Consider the following 26,389-nt stretch of genomic DNA (forward strand, 5'->3'; position numbering starts at 1 on the left):
AGGAGTATTTTTAATAAAATATATGTCAAACAATATGAGTGTAGACCACTATCAATGGTGCAAAATTGGAACTTGTTATATGTCTTTAATTCATTTATATAGGCTAAGGATTTACATATAGATAAAAACCAGGCCTACATATCACTGGAACTTTTTGGCATGTAAAAACAGCCTATTTAAAATCAGTATGAAAACAACTGTCCCTTGACTCTACCAGGCGGCTCCCTCTCAGCACTACTGTTCGCCCTGGTGACCAGAGGGGGCGCTGTGGAGCACAGAACCCAGCGGGAGAACCACCAGCAGCGGCAGCCTTCAGTCAAACGGCACCGGACAGAACTGAGAGGAGCTGCGGGGTCAGCGGCTCTTAACTTTGGACTACTGGACACATCTGGCTCGCGCTGCCATGCTGCTGCCGCTGCCGCAGGGAGGACCCGCTGCTGTTTATGTTGCACTTTTATTTTACTTTCTGGAGCCAGCTGTGGTGGTCGCCTTCAACCTTGACACTAGTCATGTTATCAGGAAAGACGGAGAGCCGGGGAGTTTGTTCGGGTTCTCTCTCGCCATGCACCGGCAGCTCAACCCGGATAAACGCATGTGAGTGATGGCTTTAAGTGTTCATCTCTGCTGCTCTGTGATTGTTGTTTAAAAGTGCACCTGTCAGGGCAGGTTCAATTATCTACTGACAGAAGTCAATCTTAACTTTTAAAGATCATTAATTTCTTTCTGTGTGGGCAACAAACACCTTTTTAACTATGTATTCTGCCTTTACAAGACCAACAAACTGATTTCCATCCACTGCTTGTGATGTCAGGCATTGCTGCAACATATAAAAGTTACTGTAGGACACATGTACCAAAGCCCACAATGTTTCTTGTAGTGTTTTTGTTCAGACTGTCAATAGGAGTCTCCCTGTGGTGCTTTGAATATAAAATGGTAAGAAGCCTAAGGACAACAAGTGAATACACAATGGTATAACTGTAATGCAAATGTGCCTGTAAGGTCAAACTGAAGCTGCTCAGAGGAGAGGTGTAATGCTTCAACTGTTGGTCGATCAGTCAGATAATCGATTAATCACAAACATATTCTGTGGATATCTTGTGAGGATTTGCTGCTTTACTTTTGGTAACAGTGTAAATTGAACATCTTTGAACTGCTGATGAGACTAATTTGAACCTTGGGCTCATAATTTTCTATTTGACTATCTAAAAAAAGACAGATAGTTGATATTAACACTTAAAGCACAAGTAGAACATCCATTTTTTTCTGCTAATATCAGTAATTTACTAATAAATGGTGTTTTGTGGGGTGCTCTGTAAGACCGTTAAAGAGTACAGACTAAGCAGGTGTATTTCCACACAACAGTTTTACCTGTACAGTTTGATTTATGAACAGTAATGAGAAGGGATGATTTTTGTGAGTGTTAACAGCAAGTTAACTAATGCCTCCTGTTCTCAGCTGTTGCACATTTAGCCCAAATGAACCAGGTCAGAAAGGTTTGCAGCTTGTGCCAAAATAAGAGTAAACACAAAATTGCAGCATTTCAAGGAATCCTGGTTATGCTAACATGTGAAGACTACAGTAAAGAATGTCCTTTGGTCAGCCCTGAGGGGGCAGAAAACACACCAGTGTAAGTGAGCCTGGTTTAACTGCCACACAAAATGTAACAGGGGTAAACTGAGAGGAGGGGGTGGCATGTCAAAGCCTGCGACTAACGTGAGACTGCATGCAGGATCTACTGTGTTATCCCCTGGTTAGCAGGCGCAGGAACCTGCAGCAGCATGTGGAGGCTACAGAGCCATGGATAACACACCCTGATAACAGATTTCCCAAAGATCACATAGATTAGGCTTAACTTGTGGAATTTTATCTAAGTAGTGTTTTGACTATTGTGCAAAAACAGCTAGTAGTGCAGTGAAGGTACCAGACATGCAAAGCTGTCTTAAAAATGCAGGGTTTTTTGTGCACAAAGAAGCTTGCATCTCAAAAAGAGGCACTTTAACATATGTCAGAGCTGATGAGTGTAAAGAGAGTGAAAGCCATATTTGTTGGGCAAACAGAGGGTCGAAATGTGACACTGGCCTGATAGGTGATTTTCAGCCAGTAAAAGTAAGAGGGGAGTGAAGATTCACAGTCCTTACAAGCTGATCTGTGAGGAAGCTGCCCCAGTTTTAGCAAACATATCACACTAAAATCTGCCCATGTGTGCAAAAGCTGCCTCTCAAGAACAGAGGCAATCAGCATGATTGCATAGGGTTGTTATATTCGGCATTTTCTTAAGTTAAGCTTAAGATTTAAAAGTGATTAAAAGTGCCATTGATTATTTGATTGAAAGAAATGTGTGACAATTTTGACAATAGTTTTTCTAGGAAAATGCTAAAAAAAAATTCTGACCTTTCAAACATGAAGATTTACTGTTTTTTTAATCTAGATGATAGTGACCCGAATATTCTGTAGTTTTGAACTTTTGTTTGGACAAAACAAGAAATATTTAGGAGTCACCTTGGGCTCAGGGAAATTTAAATTAGCATCCTTTAACTATATGATATTTTAAAGGCTTAACAACCATAGCTTAATCTAACAATGATTTTTGTTATCCAATAAATTGTTGAATCGAAAAACACAGAAAAAAAAGACTGTAACAAAGCCCAAGGTGATACTATCAAATGTTAGAAGCTGACCAGCAGTCCCAAACTGAGATATATTCAGTTTATGATCACACTAGACAACAAAAAGCGACAAATCGTCATGATTAAGAAGCTTGTATTAGAGAATGTTTGGCATTTTTGCTTAAAAAGTGGCTCAAACTGTTAATCAAAAATAGTTTCCTATTTATCCCCTGTTTCTTATAACTACTTGCTTAAGTTAACATGGTTACATTGGTATTTTCCAAACTGGACCTCTCTGGACAAACCTCTTGGGGTAAATGCACCCTCAATGTACGTCCACTAAAAGTGCTTTTTCGTGAAAGCATCCTTACAGTGATAGACCTTTTTGTTAAAGAGTGAGATCCCAAAAAATCATTATTGCCATACCCACCAGACTCTATAATGTTGCTATAATCTGTCATTGGCACCAACAATCACTTTCAGTAGAAGTACAGTGAGAACATATAGTGCTCCAGGGGTGACGTTTTTCTGTAGGATGTCATGGAAGTCAGCATCCCCCTGGTTCCCTCATCAAAAATGATACTTGTACATTTAGTTCAGCAAGAAAATCTTCACAAATGACCACCATTTTTATGATTTCTTAAAAGCTAACATCAGGTTATATACATATATATATATATATATATGTACACACACACACACACACATATGTATAACCTGATGACGGCAGACCTCATTTTCAGGCATCAAACCAAAAACACATTCAAAAAAACCCTTGACTTGGAGACGAGGGAACCAGGAGTGCTAAAATGCTAACTCATCTCTGAGTTTTAGGACACATTATTGGGGCACTGTATTGCAGCCTGTTTTGCGGCTGTGGCTGTAATAGTCTTGCTCAATACTGGACCAATTTCAAAAGCTGCTGCTCCAACAAGTCACTTAGACACAAGAACATGGGAAACTAGGGGCCAGGTTGAAAAAGAAAGTAACTTTTTAACAACAAAATCTATAGATGATAAAGTTAATCGTTCAGTTGAAACCCTAGTTAGTGATCATCTCTAACATCCTGTTTGAAACCACATTGGGTCTGTGTAACAGTATAGAAATGCTGCATGTTAATCTAACTGACAGCGCCGTCCCCTCCTCACTCGGCCATGATCTCAGCTGCAAATCCTCATGTGACCCTGAGTTTTTCAGTCAGACAGGTCAAGTGAAAGCTCAGTAGAGCACACAAAAGTAGGTAATGAACAGCCCTGCTTAACTTAAAGCTGTGAAGCACATTGAAGCCAACAATGTGTCACGCACTCTAACTGCATCTCTTTTGTTCTTAAATGAACATGTTTCTGATGATCACTAGCAGCTGTAAAACTCTCTTGGCTGTCACTACATACATTAATGTGACTGTAATAGGTCATGTGTGAAAAGCGGAGCACCAAACTTCCTAAAAACTGAGTATGTTTGCGACACGTGTGACCAGATAGATTGAATTCTTGTAATGTCAAACCCCAACTGGCCTTTCATCCTTTTAAAGCTAAAAGCCAAATCTTCCCCACTTTGCTGCAATTAAAACAAAAAATTAAAGTGATTTGTTAGTCATATTGTTTACAACCATTTATGAAACTATCCCCATGTTTCTCCTCTAATGGGTTCACTGAAAGCACAACTTTGCTTCCTATAGTGTTACGGGTGTTATTACGCCTTCCATCTCACATTGGTTTTATGATGAGCAGAAGAAACAAGGAGATGCAACATGAGATTGAATATAATGTGGCGTCTTGCAAAGAGGCGACTGGATGCCTCTTTCATGAATAATGTGTTGGTTAATGATGTGGACATAACATCCTCTGAATGAAACCAGAGAAAAAGGACATTTGACTGGACATGCGGGGCCATCTGTGCATATGTAACCTGATAGATTAAATGCATGAGCAAGTCATCAGTCGAGACATTCCAGTTAAACTTCACACTGAAGTTTGAAAGAGATTGCGCAGCTTAGAAAAGGGTTAATGATCACGTTTAAAATGGGTGACTTATTATGTGTTTTAAATTTTATCCTTTACTTGAAGTTGATCTGTATCTGTAGTGAATATTCATGATTTCTTTTGTGATGTGTACCCAGCCAGTCACAGGTCAGCACCAATCAAAGTGTGTGTGTGTGTAAATTGAAACAGTTAGAACAGCTGCGAGAGTTCTTGTGGTTTTGAGTGCACAGCTGTGAGAGCACTGGACCACATCTGTTAACAAAGACCAGTGAGATCACTGTGTAAACCCATACCAGTCCCTGTGTGTTCCCATTTACTGACAGACACGCTGCATGATGGGACATTTCTAGCAGTTGCAGTGTGCCTTGACCGTAAAGAATATGGCCTGCAGCTTTAGTTGCATCCTGCTCTTGTCATGACAGCTCGATCTTCCAAGTACAGTTTCTCTGATGTTAATCTGTAGCCACATCCTATGAGTCTCTATTAGGATCTCAAGCAAACACTGCATCAATTTCTGCTGCAGAAAGCAAGATGAAACAGTGGAATTTAGCCATTTTCCAAATAGTGTCTGGTAGACGGTCGTGTTGCATGTAAATGTCAATGTTACCCCTCAGTTACGTGCTAAATTCTACAACTGTCACTTTCCAGAGGAGCTGTGCTTTTAAGTTGAAGGTGTTTTCCCTCACCTGTGAAATTTAAATAGGGCTGCAACTAACAATTGACCATTGGCTAAGTCCTGCCCCTCTTAGTTACTGCTGCCAAACCTGTCATACCATATTGTGTTTTTAATGGTAGTACACAGAAAGCGCTATGATATGCATTCAAGAGCTACATTCAGAATAAAGTTTGTTGGTGGAGTGTTGTGAATGAAGAGCAAGAGGAAAAAGTTGGTCCCAATGCAAGCGTCATGCACCCTACGTCTTGACTTTAAAGTACAAACATACAGGAACAACAATTTTCTTGCTCAGCAGGGTATGTCAATATCTTGTTTATTTTGAGTTTAAATAGGGCTGGGTGATATGGAGAAAATCAAATATCACAATATTTTTGATCAAAAATCAAGATATAGATATTGCAACAATACTGTAGGGTTGACTACGGATGCTTTCACAAAATACTACACACTGAGATTTTTGCTAAATAACAATCAGTTATGTAACACAACACAATATCCAGTATCTATGATGATATCTAGTCTCATACCAAGATATAATATCAATATATTTCCCAGCCTTATGTTTAGTTCTGACTCTTTATAGTGTTCATCATATAATATATGTTTAAGCCCATTGCTAGCAAAACAGAATTATCACGCTTTTTTTATTTGTTTAAACTAAGTGTCCTCATACAATAGTTCGTGTGATATCCTACAAATTAGCATGAAGTTACATCCTTAATGTAAAGTTCTGTAATGGATGAAAAGTTACTGTTGTTAGGTTTAGGTAAAGGAACATGCTTAGGATATACCTTAAAAAGTTCACTCAAAGTTCTGAACGCCGGTCTCCTGGGGGAAACTCCAGGGGTCAAGTCCTGTGTTTTGTGACCCATCTACCTTCCCAACCTGCCTCCTAACTGAACCGCTTCCCCCTTTATTCCCCTCAGTGTATTGGTCAAGTGATCGCAGCCTGACAAAATACGTTGGTTATGCAGGAATAACAGGCTCATCATTACATGGGCTATATAAGAATTTTAGTGCAATACTTTTTGTAGGAAAACGTATGAACACTGCTTGAGCACAGTCCAGTTTAACACAAAAACAGCCTCAAATACCAGTAAAGTAAGGTAAAGTTAGAATTTCATATTCCATCTTTGTTTGCTAATGTGCTGAGCTAGCTAACTTTAGTCAGTGTCTTACTTTGGAGCAAAACAAGGAGTTTTTGTTGCTCTTCGATAGACTCAGCCGTGAGTGAGATCGTACACACTGTTTAATTCATATCCGACATCTCTCCTCTTGTGTTTTGGCCTCGGAAAAACGAAAAATACAACACCTGCTCTAATATTCAGGGATGCTGTGGGACTTGCAGCCTCCATATGCATAACATACAATCATCACATCAGTGTGTCCAATGTTCTGCAGATTATGTAGCACTAAACTGCTGTAGGTCAGAAGCTGAAGCTAACTTTGTAAAGGCTCTTGTTTGTCATTCACTGCTTTGTTTGAGTTTGCTGTTTGGTCCTCAGTCTGACATCAGACCTCCTCAGGAGAGTCCTTGTTAAACAAATGAAGAGCCATGGGGCCGTCTCACAGATCAATGTGTTACTGCAGAGTCACAGGGAGGAGAAAAGGGTGGAGAGGATTTCCTCTCCGTCCTTTGATAAAATTCCTATACAGAGAGTAGGCAGGTCAGCTCACACATGGTAGAGCAGCTGACCATTGTGACATGTGTGATTGTGATCACATTAAAGACAATTTCATATAAAAGATGAAAAGTCTTATTTGAGTAGTTTTGGCAATCATATAAATTAAACTCTTTAGTGTGAAAATCTTACGTAGCCTTATCTGTCAGTTTCTTTTTCTGGGTTGAAAAATTGATTTGGGCTGAAGTAACAGATGGATCCGTTAGTCTGACGACATTTTCAGGGTTTAAGTAGAAGTTTTTGGAGATGGCAAAACAGTTTAAAGTCTTTTCGCGCAAGTCTAAATAAAGCCCAAGTCTCAATTCTTCATAAGTACACTGCGAGTCAGTTCAAGTCTTTCTATGCTCTCTGGGTGCTCACCATAAATGTCATATTTCAGAACTGTGTGTTGATAGTTTAGACATAGTTGAGTCGTAAAATAGCCATGACACCAAGTCTCTTAATTCATGTGAAATATAATAATATTTATGATGTGCAGCTATGCAAGTTCTGTCTGCCATTGTCTTATTTATTTAAAACAACAGCTCCTACAGCTGAAGGCAAGATAAGACTTTTAATGTCACTCTGAATTTAAGTTAAGACCATTTTACAATAACCCAAAGAAAAAGAATGACGTCGTCATTTTTGTGTTTCTCACTCTGCATGTGAGATTCGACTGCCTTGATTCTCACTGTACTGAGTTTGAAATCTTTTCATGAACACCAAGCCTCATATACATTGCTTTCCATCGGCTTCCACCATGCTGCAAAATCTTTTTTTTTTTTTTTAGATATTTTTTTGGGGCTTTTTAGCCTTTAGTGTATAGGACAGACAAGCGTGAAGGGGGGAGAGAGAGAGGGAGTGACACACAGCAAAGGGCCACAGGCCGGAGTCGAACCCGGGCCGCTGTGGCAACAGCCTTGTACATGGGGCGCCTGCTCCACCAGTACCCCGCTGCAAAATCTTAAATAGCCATTTTCATTAAATTTGCACTTCACCATCTTGTCCAGGACACAGTGACAGCTAACTATCAAGCAGTGAAACCTGCAGCAGCACCCAAAGAGACTGCTGGTCAATCAACTATAAAAGAGACTCTATAAACTCATAGACTGCATAAAATAATGGATGTGAAGTTAATGAATTCAATGCCTTTTAGGACTTTCAGGATCTGCGGGAATTGTGAACAAGTCAGCTAACCCAGCTGAAAAAATTAAAAAGTCGTATGGAGATGGAGATAAACCTGCTAAATTAGCTACAGCTGATAAATCTGCCGCCAAGACTTTTCAGCTGACAAAATGGCAGCAGCCAGCTAGAAATGGGACGCCTACTTTTGCTTGTTTCTGTCTGAAATGAAAGACTGAGAAATTTGGGTGATAAACATATCCCCATTATCACTGTAAACTGTGCATGTGCCCTTCAAGAACAGAAGGTTTGACATGTAGCAACTGTTTCTATATCAGCGATCAGTGAACAGTCTATTATCTGACAACATGTAAGAATTCAAAGGTTAACTACAAGATTATGAACTAAGTTGTGAACAAAAACAGAAATATAGTCTCATATAGGATGATTTTATCACCAAGATTAGAGAACCTTCATTACTTTAGGGTAATTTCCTTCTTTGATTTCTCAGTATGACTTTCCTGTGCAGAATGAGCTCAGGCTTCCACTGACAGGAAGTCTGACCACTTTTGGTTTTCTCTTTCCATCTCGCAATTATGCAACATACTGTAGTCCTGCAGTTTGCAAGATTCTGACTGTGTGTAAAAGGTTGCAAATGCTATCAGCAGGTAGTCAACATACTTCAAAGTGTAGAGATTTGCCCACGCAATGCATATTTGTAAAGGTTACAAAACTGTTGGTACATGTCCTAATTATATTCTGTGATTTCTTTGATTTGTCTGTGTCTAGTGCAAGTTCATAAATAACAATTTAACTAAAAAGTTGATAGATCTAATTTATCAGATAAGTGTCTCTGGTGATATCATCCAAGTGGCTGCTGTTACCCTTGAAACACATTGTCTCTATGCTCGTTGAGGCTCTGTGAGAATGTGGGTTTTGTGGAGATGCTGTGGTCATTGAACTATGACTGGACTGAACATGCTCCAAATTGTCTGCCTCACCACCCTCTGCAGAATGACAGCACAATAGTCCACTGTTATGCTCTGAAGTTTTGCTTCTTATCACAAAATACAACAGCTCTTTGTGTACAACCACATTTCCCAGGCTGAACCTGTGAAATCATCCTTCTTGTGAAATATGCAGCATGTGAATTGACCAAAGACGCAGAGGAACAGCTTTATGTGTTTCATGTTAATATTTGTGATTATTTAGTAGTCCTACCAGAGGGGACAGAGCCTTTACAGTCAGCATGGGTTTTCTCTGGGTACTCAGGCTTTCTCCCAAAGACATAATATTATACAGGGGCGGAGTGAGGGGTGAGTGCTACCCCGTGGCTGGTTGCAGAAAGCACCTTAAGTTTGTTCCTTAAGTATGACACTTAAGGTTTTGTTTTTCCTTAGCTGAGGGAAGACGTTAAGGCATTTACTCCACTGAAAGAGATTGTACAGCAGTAATATTCTACTGTTTCCATGGAGACCATGTGTTTTCTTGCGCTTGCACTTGTGATAGCCCCCCTGTTATCGCTACCTCGTCCTTCTCTTGCTGTGACAGGAACTTCACCATGATGTTCAGCAGACGGGTGAGGGCATTTGAAACCCAGCACAGGTGACTTGTGTACATGAAATGCTTCACCAATAACTGATTTGAAAGATCCAGCTGCATTAACTCATTCATTCATTTTAATGACCGCGTATGAGGACTTCAAACATGTCTTCAAAAAAAAATAAAAAATATATATATTACGGCAGCTGCAGCTAAACAGCGTGAGGTGTGATGCGAAAAGATTGCTGAGCCTGTTCGTAGGTAATGTGAAGTGATGTTATGTAATGTGATGCATCAATGCGTGTCTAATATACAGAAAGTAGAAACATTTTAATATCTCAACAGTGTTCATATATTTTAATATAATTGACTATATCTTCTTATTCAGCTGTAATCTGATGGAGCCCAAACGCACTTGGCAGCAACTCAAAATCAAACACAAAGATATTGTACAGAGTGGTAAAAATTTTGCTTATACTTTTTTCATTCTGTCAATATGAGGCTGAGGTTAATTGAATTGCTGTGAAATGACTTCCTATCCACGTAATCGCCTTTATGCCCAGATGGAGATGTGATGGGATGTTGAGTCCCATACATGAGCCAGTTACACCATGGAATCTTTACATAAATGAAAAGTATTCATAAATCATTGCATAATGTATCCACATAGATTAATTTGTGATTAACTCTGACAAATCTGCAGTTCTACAGAATTCATCTTTGATAATCTTTTCTGATTTATGCCCAGGGAAAACCACAAAAACGAGCAAGTCACTTGTTTGATGTGTTCAGTGTCTCTGACGTTATAAAGAAAACTGCAGTTGCCAAAGAATCGAAGGGCAATGCATAAAATTTTCTCCGATGATAATGTAAATCCACGATGTGTAATATCTGATATATCTGGGTGGAACAGATTATTAGATAAATGATAGACTGTGAGGTGAAACGGTATCTTGCATATAGACACTCCTCTGGGAACAATTAGACATCAGCCTCTGAATAAACTGTGCCTCAATGTCCATGACTTTATTCACGAAAGGACACACCATGTTTCTCCTTCCTGCTACACGCTCAGCGGGCGACCAGCCTCAGGCTTAGATGAAGCAAACCTGCCAGCCAGCAGGAACTGGCTTTGTGAATCTGAAAACTCAGAGTTTCCTGCATCTCAGGCTGAACATACTCAGAGGTTTCACTAATCTGCTTTCTGAAATAGGACCCAGATGCTGATGCAGATCTTGACGCTGACATTAGCATTTAGCTGCACAGAGCTACAAGTGTGGCAGGAGACTCTTTCACTGTATTCCAAATTCATCCTACAGACCTCATACTGTCATAGAATAGCCTACTGTATTTGCAGTAAGTACAAAAAATTAACATACTTTATACAAACTGGAAATGATGCAGTGCATGCAACATGCAGCGCATAGTTCTGTTTTTTTGCTGTTGTTGTTGTTTTTTGCCCTTATTTGGCTGTGATGGTGTAGACGCAGAAAACAGGGATTAAGAGACGGGTATGGTCATATGGCCTAGCTTTAATCGCGAGGTCGTTCTGTTCTTAATTCTAGTTGATAATTATAGCTACAATTGACAGGTAAAGTTATGTTATATGTGATATTTGAAGCACAGCTACATGTAATTTCATTTCCAGCCTTTACTGTCAGTGGGCTGTTTTCTGGACTTTGACTGTGAGACAGAGAAATGCAGAAGTGAAACCAGTCGACCTGCCAACAGTAATCATAATATCAGCTTTGCCAGACAACAGTCTGTGGATATGTCACATCCTTTTTCTAGACAGGAAATGCCTTCACTGTCACATTCACAGCTGATCTGCTCACAAAAGTGCACTAAATTCAAGAAGCTGCCGCTCTGCAGCTTAGAAATGTAGGACATGACTTACTGAAGGTGTAACTGGTGACAGTGATGTCAGGGAGCCAAAAAGTAATTCTTAGTACTAATCAATAAATCCTGTAATGCTTTAGGAAATAATAGTTTGATTATATAGCTGTTGTTTATTTGTTTTCTCTTCAGGCTGTTGATCGGAGCGCCCAGAGCCAAAGCTCTGGGAAAACAGACAGCCAACATCACAGGAGGCCTTTATAAATGTGAAGTCACTCAGACCAATGACTGTGAGCGCATTGAATTTGATAGTGAAGGTGAGCTGCCTGTCTGTCTGTCTTTTGGTCTGTCTGTCTGCCTGTCTTTTGGTCCATCTGTCTGTCTGTCTTTTGGTCCGTCTGTCTGTCTTTTGGTCCGTCCGTCTGTCTGTCTTTTGGTCCGTCCATCTCTCTGTCTTTTGGTCCGTCCGTCTGTCTGTCTGTCTTTTGGTCCGTTTGTCTGTCTTTTGGTCCGTCCATCTGTCTGTCTTTTGGTCCATCTGTCTGTCTTTTGGTCTGTCTGTCTGTCTTTTGGTCCATCTGTCTCTCTGTCTGTCTTTTGGTCTGTCCGTCTGTCTTTTTTTTGGTCCGTCCATCCATCTGTCTGTCTTTTGGTCCGTCCGTCTGTCTGTCTTTCGGTCCATCTGTCTGTCTTTTGGTCCGTTTGTCTGTCTTTTGGTCCATCCATCTGTCTGTCTTTTGGTCCGTCTGTCTGTCTTTTGGTCTGTCTTTTGGTCTGTCTGTCTGTCTTTTGGTACATCTGTCTCTCTGTCTGTCTTTTGGTCTGTCCGTCTGTCTTTTTTTTGGTCCGTCCATCTGTCTGTCTGTCTTTTGGTCCGTCCGTCTGTCTGTCTTTTGGTCCGTCTGTCTGTCTGTCTTTTGGTCCGTCCGTCTGTCTTTTGGTACATCTGTCTCTCTGTCTGTCTTTTGGTCTGTCCGTCTGTCTCTCTGTCTGTCTTTTGGTCCGTCTGTCTGTCTGTCTTTCGGTCCGTCTGTCTGTCTTTTGGTACATCTGTCTCTCTGTCTGTCTTTTGGTCCGTCCGTCTGTCTGTCTGTCTTTTGGTCCGTTTGTCTGTCTTTTGGTCCGTCCATCTGTCTGTCTTTTGGTCCATCTGTCTGTCTTTTGGTCTGTCTGTCTGTCTTTTGGTACATCTGTCTCTCTGTCTGTCTTTTGGTCTGTCCGTCTGTCTTTTTTTTGGTCCGTCCATCCGTCTGTCTGTCTTTTGGTCCGTCCGTCTGTCTGTCTTTCGGTCCATCTGTCTGTCTTTTGGTCCGTTTGTCTGTCTTTTGGTCCATCCATCTGTCTGTCTTTTGGTCCGTCTGTCTGTCTTTTGGTCTGTCTTTTGGTCTGTCTGTCTGTCTTTTGGTACATCTGTCTCTCTGTCTGTCTTTTGGTCTGTCCGTCTGTCTTTTTTTTGGTCCGTCCATCCGTCTGTCTGTCTTTTGGTCCGTCCGTCTGTCTGTCTTTTGGTCCGTCTGTCTGTCTGTCTTTTGGTCCGTCCGTCTGTCTGTCTTTTGGTCCGTCTGTCTGTCTGTCTTTTGGTCCGTCCGTCTGTCTGTCTTTTGGTCTGTCTTTTGGTCTGTCTGTCTGTCTTTTGGTACATCTGTCTCTCTGTCTGTCTTTTGGTCTGTCCGTCTGTCTCTCTGTCTGTCTTTTGGTCCGTCTGTCTGTCTGTCTTTCGGTCCGTCTGTCTGTCTTTTGGTACATCTGTCTCTCTGTCTGTCTTTTGGTCCATCCGTCCGTCTGTCTGTCTTTTGGTCCGTCTGTCTGTCTTTCAGTCCGTTTGTCTGTCTTTTGGTCCGTCCGTCTGTCTTTTGGTCCGTCCGTCTGTCTGTCTTGTGGTCCGTCTGTCTGTCTGTCTGTCTTTTGGTACATCTGTCTCTCTGTCTGTCTTTTGGTCCATTTGTCTGTCTTTTGGTCCGTCCGTCTGTCTGTCTTTTGGTCCGTCTGTCTGTTTGTCTTTTGGTCTATCTGTCTGTCTTTTGGTACATCTGTCTGTCTGTCTTTTGGTCCGCCTGTCTGTCTTTCAGTCCGTCTGTCTGTCTTTTGGCCCGTCCGTCTGATCTGTCTGTCTGATCTCTGTCTGTCTGTCTGTCTGTCTGTCTGTCTGTCTGTCAGTCGCTCTGTGTACAAAGTGATTTTGCCAAGCAGGACATGCTCCTGGATCAACATCTCACATCACGTTTCTGGACCAACATCGCAATCAACCAATCACAGCCCTCTGACATCATCACTGTGCTTATCCTGTACTTCTTTCAAAATTCCTTTGTGCTTCTTCAGAGCTCAGCTAGTTTCCCAAATTTAAGTGAGTACAATGAACAAAATCGTCAGTAACATTGAACAAAAATCCTGTAAAGTACTGCAGGGTTAGCCAGTTAGCATGCTAAGTAGGTACGCTATGCTAACAAGTAAGCATGCCAATATGTTGATCACAATGTTGGTCCAGGGACGTGGCCTACTTTGCCCTACTCTGCAACATACTGTACTGTTTCTAAAAGTCAAAAATGAATATAAATGCTCACATCTTTGTGTTGCTATATTTTGAAAGAGAACGTACTTGTTGAGAACAAGGAGAATCAGTGGATGGGGGTGACGGTTCAGAGCCAGGGGCCTGGGGGAAAGATTGTGGTGAGTCAAACTGAGCGTCTGAACCATCTCAGTTCCCAGTAACCTTCAGGTCTTATCGGCTAGTGTTGTGTGAACTTAAACTCAGTTGTGTTTTGTCATTTCAGACCTGTGCTCATCGCTATCAGAGGCGCATGTTTGTGAACACCCCTCAGGAGTCCAGGGACATCACCGGGCGCTGTTATGTCCTGAGTCAGGACCTGTCTATCGACTCGTCCTCTGATGAGGACGGAGGTAACTGGAACTTCTGTGAGGGCAGAACCAGAGGGCATGAGATGTTCGGATCTTGTCAGCAGGGTTTGGCTGCCACCTTCACCAAGGACTACCATTATGTGGTGTTTGGAGCACCAGGGGCTTACAACTGGAAAGGTCACTAACAACACACACACACACACACACACACACACACACATGCATACACACACAATGCTCTACAGTATTTACTGACAGAACCAAGTTTCCCATTCTGTTAAAATAAGTAACATAGTAACTAAGTAATAATGTTTGTATTTTTTTTATGCTACAATAAACATTTCTGCAGGCATTGTACGAGTGGAGCAAAAGAACAACACTCTGCTGGAGATGGGAGTGTATGATGACGGCCCGTATGAAGTTGGAGATGAGCATTTCTTGAACCCTGAGCTTGTGCCCGTACCTGCCAACAGCTACCTCGGTGAGCGTTTACCACCAAAACCGATGTAGCTATATGTGTGGGTTACTTATATCCTGTGTGTTTAGAGATGAACTGCTCTGTGGTTACTTCATCTGAAGGTCCTTCAATAGCAATGCAAACAAATGTAGCATGGGCAGTGGTTGATCTATTGTCTAGTTTTACCCTGAGATCAGTGTTAATTATTGTGTGAAAATCTTGCTGGAACCAGGCCCGTCACAATAAGTACGTTTGTTGGACGATATACTGTTCCATATACAGTGGTGGAAAAAAGTTTTCGGACACCCTTAAAATTTTACACAATCTCAAATATTATCATGAAATATTTGTGGAAAAATCTTTTTTGTGTTTCAAAAGGTGTGGCTGCATTAGACAGATACAAACAAATACAAATTATATTTTTTTGTTTATTGTTTACAAGAAAAACTAACAAAACTAAATTCTTGGCAGTTTCAATATGTCAGTTCTCAACATTGTCAGTATCAAAGTCAACAAATAACAGAGAATGTGTTCAAAACTGAACAAAAAATAAATAAACCATCACATCATCAAATTAATATTTAGTAGTCCTGCCACTGGCATGCAGTAGAGCTCTAATCCTGGCTGGCATGTTCCCCACGAGCCTTTCACACTGTTGAGGGGTAATCTTGTCCCATTCTTCTTGAATTACTGCTTTTAATTCTTCTAAATTCTTTGGTTTATGCTTTGAAACAGACCTTTTGATAATCCACCACAGATTTTCAATGGGGCTCATGTCCGGGGATTGAGCTGGCCACTCTAAGACCTGGATACTGTGCTCCTGCAGCCAAGTTCTACTGGCCTTGGATGTGTGGCAAGGGGCATTATCTTGTTGAAACATCCACTTTTTACCTCGACGGAACAGTGCACGCGCAGAAGGGAGCATGTGGGTTTCGAGAATGGTACAATACTTGGTAGAGTTCAATGTGCCATCACAGACAGTGAGATGACCAACACCAGCAGCACTCATGCATCCCCAAACCATGATACTGCCTCCACCATGCTTGACAGTAGGTACTGTACATGCTGGAGATAATGCTTCGCCTGGCCTTCTGCGTACCCTTACATTAGTAGGACGAAGATAAAGCTGGAAACTGGACTCATCTGACCACAAAATCTTCTTCCAGTTCCTGGCTGTCCAGTTCTTGTGTGCCTGGGCCCAACGACGCCAGGCTAACCTCTGTCTCTCATTGATCAGGGGCTTCTTGATAGCCTTGTAGGACCTTAAACCATGATCTAAAAGTCGGCCACGTACAGTGCGGGTGGAACACTGGACACCAGTTTGGTTTGACCACTGCTGCTGAAGCTCCTGTGATGTCATTCGGCGGTTTTGCCTGCACATGCGGATCAGGATGCGGTCATTTCTTGCTGAAGAAACCCTTGGACGCCCAGATCTTGGTTTGTCTTCCAAGCTGTTGGTTCGTCTGTATTTCTGCAGAGTGTATCCAACTGCTGAAAGACTGCATCTGCATTTCCTGGCTATCTGGCGGCAACTGTACCCTTCCTGGCTGAGAATCTTTATCTTCAGGCATGTTTCCTGCATTAGGTTCCTTGTTTTAGCCATTTTTGTGTCTGAAGAACTTTCAAATGTGCTGGCTTTATGTAGACACGAAGCTTGGCAACAAAAATTGTGTCTTTTAATAAAAAGAACGACCTTCATCACTGGTACCAAAATGACCCAATACTCAAAATTTCTTATGTATTTTTATGGAACCAATCAATTTTAAGTTTTTAATGGCTTTTTTAGGATTTATTTAGTATTTTGGCTGTGACTGTACTAAAAGAAATTGCACTTGAAGACCTAAGAGTGATTTTTAATGCAATATTTCACAAATGCATGGGGTGTCCGAAAACTTTTTTCCACCACTGTATAATTGCCATAAATGATGATAATGTCATTTTAAAACCATTTTATGCCAATAAAATGATAATATAATAGCATGATAATGCAAGTACACATTTGCAAAAAGCAATGAATTAAGAATATTCAGACTTCCTGAATTTGAACTTGGGGGAAAAAATTGAATATCCTTAATAAATAAAACAGAAATAAGTGTTCCTATGCTTGGAGGAGCTGAGCCCCACCCACAGTGAAACTCAGACAGAGCAGATGAGAGGACAGAAGCAGCGCAGCCACAGATGACAGCAAAACATGTCTAAGCATAAACGTTTTCTGTTCATTCAGCGTAGGCGCTGTGAAAATAAAAAGCTTAGGTGTGGCTTCCAAGTCTTGTAATGGTCGGGAAAACCCTGCTGTTTATGCTGGTATCATGTTGGCTAGAATGTCGGTGACACACTCAGTGAACGCATAAACACAAGGGCAGTATGGTACAATACATGGACGTGACCTCGACAATTTTTGCTGACATGGGAAAGATAAGGTTACAAGGATGGGACAACGTCTCTGGTTTGGGTCCAGGTGGGGACCTTCATTGTGTGTCATTTCTCCTGTTCTACCCTCGTTTGAAGTCATCTCTCTACTATCCGTCCAAAGAAGGCACAAGATGCACACAAGAATATACTTAGTGGTCGCTTTATCAGGCTCACCTGAACAATCTGATGCCTTAGTTGTCATAAATTTCAGCTTTACAAAGTTTTTGATTTTCGTGTTTTTTTTTTTGCTGACTTTGTCGAAAAGGCGTATATTCGCCCATCAGGGGAGAAAAAGGGGAAAGCCAACTTGGGGCCTAATTTCTTGGGCCCAGTCACTCCTCAACAATTATCATGTTCATCCTAAATCTAAGCAATGATAACCAAATTTTATTTTCAACTGAAATATTCACCATAGCTTATTAAAACATCAAAAATAAACATTGCATTTATTGTTTTCTGTGGGTGGGGCTGAGTCCAACTATATGTTTATTGGTGAGGTCATAGTTAGAGGTGGTGTTGGACAATATATTCATAGGCATTTCTCTTTTTCTGTTCTCCATATTTACATAGTGAGGGGAACAAAGTAACAGAACACCACCACTAACTATGACCTCAGTATAAAAACATACAGTTGAATTAACACTTCAATGACCGTGTCAAAAACATTACAGGCATCATAAAAGCAGACTTTATGGCTGAACATATGTATTGGATTACATTAGATTGTGAATGTGTACCTAATAAAATGGCCACGGAGTGTAATTATAGAAAGGAACCAGAGTGCTTGGAAACTAACGAGGCAATCAAGATTCAGTATAGCATTTTTTCTTAGGCTAATTCCATGTCAGAGTACAAGATGGACATATTTTTGACAGGGAAGAAAAAGAAATCAAAATTGTTGTCTCCACTGTTGGTAAAGAAGGAGAGCTTTTGTGTCCTCTGTGTGATAACTGTGGCAATTTCATCTGCACGTCTGAAGCTAATGAGAAAAATGCTTGAAAGGAAGCATGCAGGTCAGGATTTTGATTAAGAAATTCATCTTCACTCTCCTTTGTTCTGTCTCAACAGTATTGTTTCCATCTGATTAAATTTCTGGCTTAACAGATAAAGTTTCGGAAGCGCTGCAGCAAACATAATTTTCAGTGTGTTGTAGAAACTGGAGGAGAGCTAGTCTATGTTGCTCCACTAGCGACTCTTGCTGGTTGGTCAGGGCAACTGCATCCAAATGTAAGGATACTGTAAATATGTGCAGGTGGTCAGCCGCCTCACTGAATCTCCTCACTGGCAGGTGAAAAGAAAGGGATGTGCAGAGACGTGGTTGTCTGGCCAACAATGAGTGTCAGCACTGTTTCACATTAGGGAGAAAAGGGGGTAAAAATAAATCTGATCTTCAGTGTAAAATAAGATATTTATGTCCAGCAACATCTCTCACACTTTAGGATTCTCCCTCGATTCGGGACACAGCATCACCGGTAAAGGCACCCTGACGGTGGTTGCTGGAGCGCCCAGAGCCAATCACAGTGGAGCTGTGGTCTTGTTGAAGAAAGAAAACCAAGCCTCCGGAAGACTTCTGGTGGAGCACACTCTGCACGGGCCGGGACTCGCATCCTCATTTGGATACGATGTGGCTGTGGTTGACCTGAATGGTGATGGGTAGGAACATTTTGATCACCTTTATTCTAGTTTTAGTGTTTGGATAATTAATTCTTGTAAGAGAAACATCTGTAAAGCTTTGTGATTTGAAGGAAGGACCTGACATCCTTTAAGGTCACTCTATTATAAGGGTATCTTATCTGTTTCTGTTGTAGAATTCAGTGTTCTCCTATCAGTAGACTTCATTTAGAAGGTCATATTCTATATTTACCTCCCTTCTATGACTTAGATGGGAAGACGTAGTTGTAGGAGCCCCTCAGTTCTACATGAAGGAGGGAGACATTGGAGGAGCTGTTTACGTCTACATCAACCAGGCAGGAAGGTGGGAAAGAGTCACTCCTGTCCGTCTAAACGGGACCAAAGACTCTATGTTTGGACTGGCCGTGGAGAACATCGGCGACATCAATCAAGACTCATATAGAGGTAATTTAGCTGTCATTTTGTAGCTTTATTTTTGTTTTCTCTCTCAGTCTCTGTCACGTAAACTGGTTTCTTTCTCATGCAGACATTGCCGTTGGAGCGCCTTATGATGACGGCGGTGCAGGAAAAGTGTACATTTATCATGGCTCTGCACGAGGAATCAAAACCAGCCCTGCACAGGTCAGCTATAGAAATTTTACAGTAAAAGTTTAACTGATTGTCTTGGTTTTCCGGCCGCAGCAAAAAAAACAAAATGAATCCTAAATTGCGTCAAACCTAACAGTAATCAAATTAATCAGTCAGTAATCTTAAGCAAAGCATGTAGTTAAGAGCATAAATCCTAAATCTCAGGTTGTTTATAAAGCAATGAAAAACAATTTAAGAGCATGGGAAATAAAGGAAAGTTTATGTCTCTTGGTGCTACTTGTGAGCACTACAAATGCCCTGTGCCTATGAAGTGGATGGTGAGGCTGCAGGCAAGAAAACGTGCAGTGATGACGAACTGTCCTTAATAATGTTGTCGAGGGTGCACAGGGTGGCCAGCAGCACCTTTTTTGTGCCCTCTCCATCCCAAACTGAGCTGGCAACACTGGATGAATGAAGGTCACATAAATTTGTTTTAAAACATCACATGGGAGACCAGGTCTTTTGGCAACCAAGATAATGGACTCTTGCCCATGTCTTTGAGAGCATATGTTGAGTTTAAGATACTCATCAGTGCTGTTTTTGGCAGCAGCAGGCAGCTATTTCAGCGAAAAGCCCTAAAAACCCACCATTCACTACCTTCCAGCACCAAATGACAGACAGACTCAGTGAGCAACTAGCTGGTGAAGCTTTTAGCAGCTAAAGAGGCAGATATTTACCTCAGGAGTTGGTAGACACCAAAAACAGCTAAAAGTAGAGTGAATACTGCGCTCACATTCACCACACCACATAATTCACCAGTTATGTTGGCCTGTGACTGCTGGATGTGTATAGTGAATAGTAACAGCAACTGTTAACACGTTTGCTGTTTCAACTTAAAGGGGCTCCAGTTTTGAGGATGGTCAGTTTACTAGTAACAGGGATAACTAATCAGCCTGGAAAACAGATTTCTGTGGCTCTGTAGGAGCTTTGTCAAATCTGTAAAAAAATAACTTGCAGTAATCAGGGTCATCTCGGCCTGGGCTTAGAGATTTTAACAGAGAGTTTGTATTGCAACTTGTCCGTAAGATAAGAAAAGGTAAGGTAAACTTTCATGTCCCCTAGGGGCAGTCTGAGATACAGACAATAGTCATGAGTACTGCAAAACAGACAGTTCAATACATAACACACAGTATTTGGTATCACACACTGTCAGCGGTAAATCATGGACATTAATGGTCACTGCTGGTTAAAATACACGATAGCAGTCAGGACAGAGGACAATCTGTAACGCTTAGTGCTGCATTTAGGGAGGCAAAACCTCCGCCCTGATGGAAGCATCTGAAACTTAACACATTGATATTGAAAGTCTGAGACAACAGACTGAGCTGTAGAAGTGACCCTCTCTTCATACAGATGCTGGAATTTTTGATTTACTAATTCCTGTTTCTAGTTCTTGTTCTTGTTTTTAAGGCTCAGATTATCAAACCAACAGACAATGTTAAAAGAAAGAATGGACTTGATAAAAGCAGAACAGAACATTTGGAGCGTTTGGAGTTTAAAAGATGTGGCAGATGAAATGCAAATCACTCCTTTGAAAGCTGATAATATGTATGCATGTGTTGTGTTTACAGCTTATTTTCGCTGCCCCCCAGTGGCCAAAAACTAAAAATGAAAACTTTTCACTTGTTAAAGACATTGGTTTGTCTCAAGCTTCCTGTGCACAGGGGCTTCCAAAAAGCATTTCTTTACGATGATCAATAAAGCATTTCAATAAAACAAATACAGTCTTACTCTGGAACTGAGGCTTACTGAAGCACTTGCTGTCAAAGTCTTCCATCTCATTTTGGCTCCTGATACTCAGGAAGCAATATTTTAATATTATGTTATTTATAAATTTGCTAGTTTTTAATGCTTTTTTTTAAAAGTAGTTTTTACTGAAATGATTCCTCCATCATTACAGGTCCTTTCAGGAAGGGAGCACAACATGCGACTCTTTGGTTATTCTCTGGCTGGGAACATGGACCTGGATGGTAACTCTTATCCAGACCTGGCTGTCGGCTCTCTGTCGGACACAGCTTTTATCTACAGGTAATTATTACACATTTTAGGTCCATTTAACCCTTACTGATGTGTATCAGTACCTTCAGTTAACAACCTTTCTTTCAGGGCACGGCCAGTAATTAGAATCAGGAGAGATGTCAAAATGTCTCCACAGGAAATTGACCTTACAATCAAAAACTGTGGTAACAGCATTTGGTAAGTTATTCTAATATTCTTACATTTCAGCCGAACTCATAATCAAAACTTCCTCTGTTATAATCATTTAAAAAACCCATGTCCTATTCTCAGCTTAACTGTGGAAGCGTGCTTCAGCTACACAGCAAAACCCACATCTTACAACCCGAAACTGAGTAAGTCAAATGGTAAAAACAACTTATTTTACAAATTCAAGATGCGCTCAGTTGTTCTTACACGTGCTTCCCTCTTCACTGCAGCTATCAGCTATTCTGTCGAGGCTGACGGAGATCGCAGGAAGCAGGGGCTGCCTTCCAGAGTGATAATGCTCAACAAAACCCATACTGAAACAGACTACCAGTTTAACAGCAACTTGGACCTCCGCGGCCAAAACCAGAAAACATGCGTCAAGATATTAGCCAAAGTAAAGGTAAACATTTTACAGCAAAGGGCTGTTTTATTCAAAAGGTACAGTTCACCCCAAAATCAGAAACACATATTGTATCAGCTTGTGGTACTCAAGCGGCAAAAAAATATATTTAAAAACACTCAACAGCAATGTCTCTATCCAGAAATCATGATCCGGTTACTCCGGTGTCTGTTTGTGATTTTCGCAGGACAACATTAAGGACAAGATGCGCAGCCTTCCCTTTGAGGTGTCTGCAGAAATTGTGGGTACTAAACAAAAGAAGACAAAGAACAGCCTTCCTCAGCTCATGCCCATATTAGAGTCCTCTCAATCGAACAAAGACGTCATCAAGGTAAACATCCAGACTATGACATTTATTATTAAGTTAATGACCAAATGTTTACAGTGGAGAAAAGTTTGAATGTGGTTTTGTTATTTGTTGCTGCTGCAGGTCAACTTTGTAAAAGAAGGATGTGGGAGTGATCATGTTTGCCGGAGTAACCTGAAGATGAAGTACAAGTTATGCTACAAAAAGAGCAACCTAGACGAGTACCCCCCCCTACCCATGTGAGTAAAATGGGATCTTAAAACTGTCTTACATTCATTCATTTAATCTGAGTTAATTTAATATTACCATTCAATTAATTGACTTTGTGTAATTTTAAAGAACTGCTTTTATTTCCAGCTCTGCTACAATGAGCTCTTTGTTTTAGATTTTTGGGCCACACATACTGTAGGCTGCACGGTGGAGTCTCACTGCTCCAACAACCCGCTGAAATTCAAGAATAGCCAGAAAACAAGCTCAGACAGGTCGACAGAGTAATACCTGCCCAGCACATAACATCTTAAAAGCCGAGTTTACAAACCTGAGCTAAAATATATTACTTACATTCACCAGAAACATGACTCTAATGCGGCTCTACCTATCTACCTGGATGTGCAAGTGGGCAATGGCTGGATAAAATGTTTGTGTGTTTTTTTTTTCCATAAAACTCAACCTTAAGTGAGTGGCTATGTTTGTGTATCTGCAGCACGAACAACGTCCCTGAGTTTCATCTGAACTACGAGAGGAAGGACTTGGCTCTGCATGTGACAGTCGACAACATGAATGAAGATGATGCTTACGAGGCAAAGCTGGTGGGGACTTTCCCAGATACGCTGTCATATTCTGGAGTCCGCTCAACTCCGACAATGGTAAGCAAGACCAGATATGGAAAGAGAGTACTGTTACTGTAAAGATGTTTTACTCAAGTACAAGTAAAAGCAAATAAGTTGTGTAAAAATGAAGTTTGATACAAGTAAGAAAGTAGCTCAATTAAATAGTACTCTGAATTAATGTTACCATGTTACATTTATAAGAGAGAAAACTGGGCTGAAAGGAGGGTAAAGAAGACAGTTATGTGATGCCATCACATCACAGCCCTTATGTCCAAACCAACAAAATAGTCCTTTTCTGTAGAAGAGTTCACCTTGCAGCCTGTGTGTACACCTGATTATTGCTAGCCTCACTAGAATCAACCAGAAACAAAAATGGGTACTGCAGGTGCAATGCAAAATAAAAAAAATCACCAAGCCAGACAACACAGAGATGTAAAGACAATGCAAACAGCAGCTGCAGCCACAGACACACACATTAAAGCAAAAAGAGAGATGCAAAGTGCACACACATGCACAAAAAACGAAGTTGTTTATCAAGTGTTTGTTGTTGTACTCACCTGTCATTCTGTGTCCTGTGCATCCACAGTCCTCCACAGTCTGCTTTAGGTTCATCTTCTCTGCTTGTTCATTCTCAAAGCTTGATATAACCAGTCCACTCAGCCTCTCTGTCCCAGTATAAGCAGTCCACTCAGCCTCTCTGTCTCACTGGACTTCTCAAAGTTTTCAAACATGCTGAGCTGAAAGAGGCTTTACAGAAAGGCCTCACACACCTCACTGAAGGGAGAAGTTCCCTGAGCACATTAGCATATTAGCATGTTAGCCACACCCAGAATGCACCTGGTGGTGAAGGAACATCTAGGTGTGTTTGATTTGGGTCACTTAGCGTGCCTGCCGGGTGGTGCATTGATTCAGTTTTTACTCTGGTATGAATGCGACTTGAACTGTGGAGAAGAACAATACTTTAGATAAAGATGACTCAAATAATATAAGAAGTGATTTTTAAAATTACACAAAAAATGACTTTGTTAAAGTAAGAAGAGTAAATGTAATTTGACTACACTAATGTAGGCTACAGTAACACAGTGACCCCATGTAGGTTTAATTGTGCTTACACACGACTGTTTTCTAAAACTGCAAAAACTACTGTGCAGTCTAATTACTTTTTGACTTACTAATTCCTGTTTTATTTGTAGTTTATTACCATTCAGCTTTTGAAATTTTACAATGTTTTATTTCCAGATGGAGAAGCCGATCATCTGCACAGCCAATCAGAACGGCTCTCAAGCGGACTGTGAGCTGGGCAATCCTTTTAAGAGGGACTCAAAGGTACGGACTAGTTTCACACGTTCATCCTGCCACTTAGTTCTTGTACTTCAAATATGAAAAATGCTTTTATTTCTTTCTTGCCCCAGGCTACATTTTACATCATCCTGAGCACTGATGGTATCACCCAGGACACCACCGAGATGGACATCGACTTGCAGCTCCAAACGTAAGCACTGCTGCTTTTTCCTGCATTTTCAGATAAGCAACCGGAACTGGTGTTAGTTTAACGGTTTACCGCCTGCTGGGTTCTCATCCTGCCATTTTTGTAGTTTTTCGTTGAAATTTCTGCGTTGGTTGGCAACACGGCCGGGATGCGGGGGGTTCTGACATTGCAGCTTGGTGTGGCCATCCTCCCCACACTGGAAGCAGTAGCCGGGTTTTGGTGCAGTTGAAAGGGATTTTGCAGGGGTTACATGCTGTTAATATAAATAAAACCACTGTACCGTATTGGTGTATTTTATTTCTTTCAGAACAAGTGTGCAAGAAAATATTGTCCCTGTTAAAGTGAAGGTGAAAGTCATCATTGAGCTGCCGTTGTCGGTCAGTGGGTAAGTGTGTTAAACTATTGTTTGACTACAGATGAATATACAGTGCCTCCAGCAGTGTGTGAAATCAAGTATTTACTTGTGTTCATCAGGGAAGCCAGCCCCAATCAGTTTACTTTTGGGGGTGTTGTGAAAGGTGAAAGTGCAATGAAGACAGAAGAAGAGATTGGAAGTTTGATTACGTATTCTTTCAGAGTAAGTTTATTCATCTAATTGGCTATATATGATTTTCAAATCACTGCTTTCATATAGTTTGGCAGTTTTGTTTATAAAATCGTGACATATTGATTTCTCCTTCAGATAAACAACTTGTGGAAGTCTTTGAAGCCTTCTGTCAAAGCCTCTCTTCACATTCAGTGGCCCAAATTCAACAAAAATGGTAAATGGCTTCTGTACCTGGTGAGGATCACCTCCACAGGACCGGAGGACGTTGTGTGTTCTCCTGAGTCTGAAGTCAGCTCTCTCAAACACATCCAGGTAGTGTCTTTTTTAACCTGTATTTTCATGTACTTAAGGGAGCTGTGTGCAACATTTAGAGCGGCAGTAGCTCAGTCCATAGGGACTTGGGTTATGAACCAGAGGGTAACGGGTTCAAGTCCTTGTCTGGACCAAATATGGAGTGTGGACTGATAGCTGGAGAGGTGTCAGTTCACCTCTTTGGCTCCGTCAAGGTGCCCTTGAGCAAGGCATCAAACCTCCAACTGCATGGGGAGCCCGTCCATGGGCAGCCCCCTCACTCTGACATCCCTCCATTTAATGCATGTAAAGGTCCTGTTTGTGCGTGTGTGTGTATGTGACAGCAGATTGAGAAACTGAATTTCCCCTCAGGGATTAATAAAGTATATCTTCTTCTCTGCTTAGGACACCATTACTCCACTACATCTTTATATAGCAAATAGTGGTTTGCTGCTGTATTAATGCTCCGAATGTCATATACAGCTCCTTTACTTTAAAATCATCACTGTCCAGAAGTCTTGATTCCACTTTTAATTGATTAAGGCAAATGTACTTTCAGGAGTCCTCTGCATCCAGGACAAAACGGGAAATTGGAGAAAGAAAAGCTGTTGGCAAAATGTCTTCGCTCTCAGACAAAAGAAAAGTTCTGGTGAGTCTTTGTACAGATGTTTTCACATTCTTTTATATAAATAGTTGTGAAATGTAACTAAGTACAGTCATTTACATATTGTACTTATGTACAAATTTGAGGTACTTGTACTTAAGCATTTTTTTCATGCCACTGTCTACTTCTTCAAGTTACTTTAAAAATTCACAAAAAAAGATGAAGATCTTACAAAATATACACAAGCACACTCGCAAAATAGGTCAATTGACAAAAATTTTTATTGACATCTTTTTAGATTTTTGAA

At 40.9% G+C, this 26,389-nt stretch overlaps 1 protein-coding gene across 2 annotated transcripts in view; it reads left to right on the forward strand.

Annotated features, from left to right (window-relative positions):
- The first annotated feature begins 293 nt into the window (after positions 1–293).
- The window catches only part of itga6a (integrin, alpha 6a), a 30,635-nt gene continuing 4,539 nt past the window's right edge, over positions 294–26,389 (forward strand). Inside the window, exons 1-21 of one of the 2 annotated variants that reach the window (XM_033617821.2) lie at positions 294–594; positions 11,618–11,742; positions 14,013–14,092; positions 14,197–14,458; positions 14,631–14,762; positions 18,590–18,803; positions 19,033–19,226; positions 19,309–19,403; positions 21,310–21,437; positions 21,516–21,605; positions 21,699–21,760; positions 21,845–22,014; positions 22,202–22,345; positions 22,445–22,560; positions 23,025–23,187; positions 24,391–24,477; positions 24,564–24,643; positions 24,948–25,025; positions 25,115–25,217; positions 25,323–25,499; positions 26,038–26,127. In XM_033617821.2, the coding sequence (XP_033473712.2) occupies positions 404–594; positions 11,618–11,742; positions 14,013–14,092; positions 14,197–14,458; positions 14,631–14,762; positions 18,590–18,803; positions 19,033–19,226; positions 19,309–19,403; positions 21,310–21,437; positions 21,516–21,605; positions 21,699–21,760; positions 21,845–22,014; positions 22,202–22,345; positions 22,445–22,560; positions 23,025–23,187; positions 24,391–24,477; positions 24,564–24,643; positions 24,948–25,025; positions 25,115–25,217; positions 25,323–25,499; positions 26,038–26,127 (2,781 nt within the window). In that variant the 5' untranslated portion in view covers positions 294–403. The remainder of the gene's footprint in view (positions 595–11,617; positions 11,743–14,012; positions 14,093–14,196; positions 14,459–14,630; positions 14,763–18,589; positions 18,804–19,032; positions 19,227–19,308; positions 19,404–21,309; positions 21,438–21,515; positions 21,606–21,698; positions 21,761–21,844; positions 22,015–22,201; positions 22,346–22,444; positions 22,561–23,024; positions 23,188–24,390; positions 24,478–24,563; positions 24,644–24,947; positions 25,026–25,114; positions 25,218–25,322; positions 25,500–26,037; positions 26,128–26,389) is intronic. The other variant, XM_033617822.2, reaches the window with a different exon arrangement.

The sequence above is a fragment of the Epinephelus lanceolatus genome, chromosome 14 (assembly GCF_041903045.1).
Source record: "Epinephelus lanceolatus isolate andai-2023 chromosome 14, ASM4190304v1, whole genome shotgun sequence".
In the NCBI taxonomy this organism is placed as follows: Eukaryota; Metazoa; Chordata; class Actinopteri; order Perciformes; family Serranidae; genus Epinephelus; species Epinephelus lanceolatus.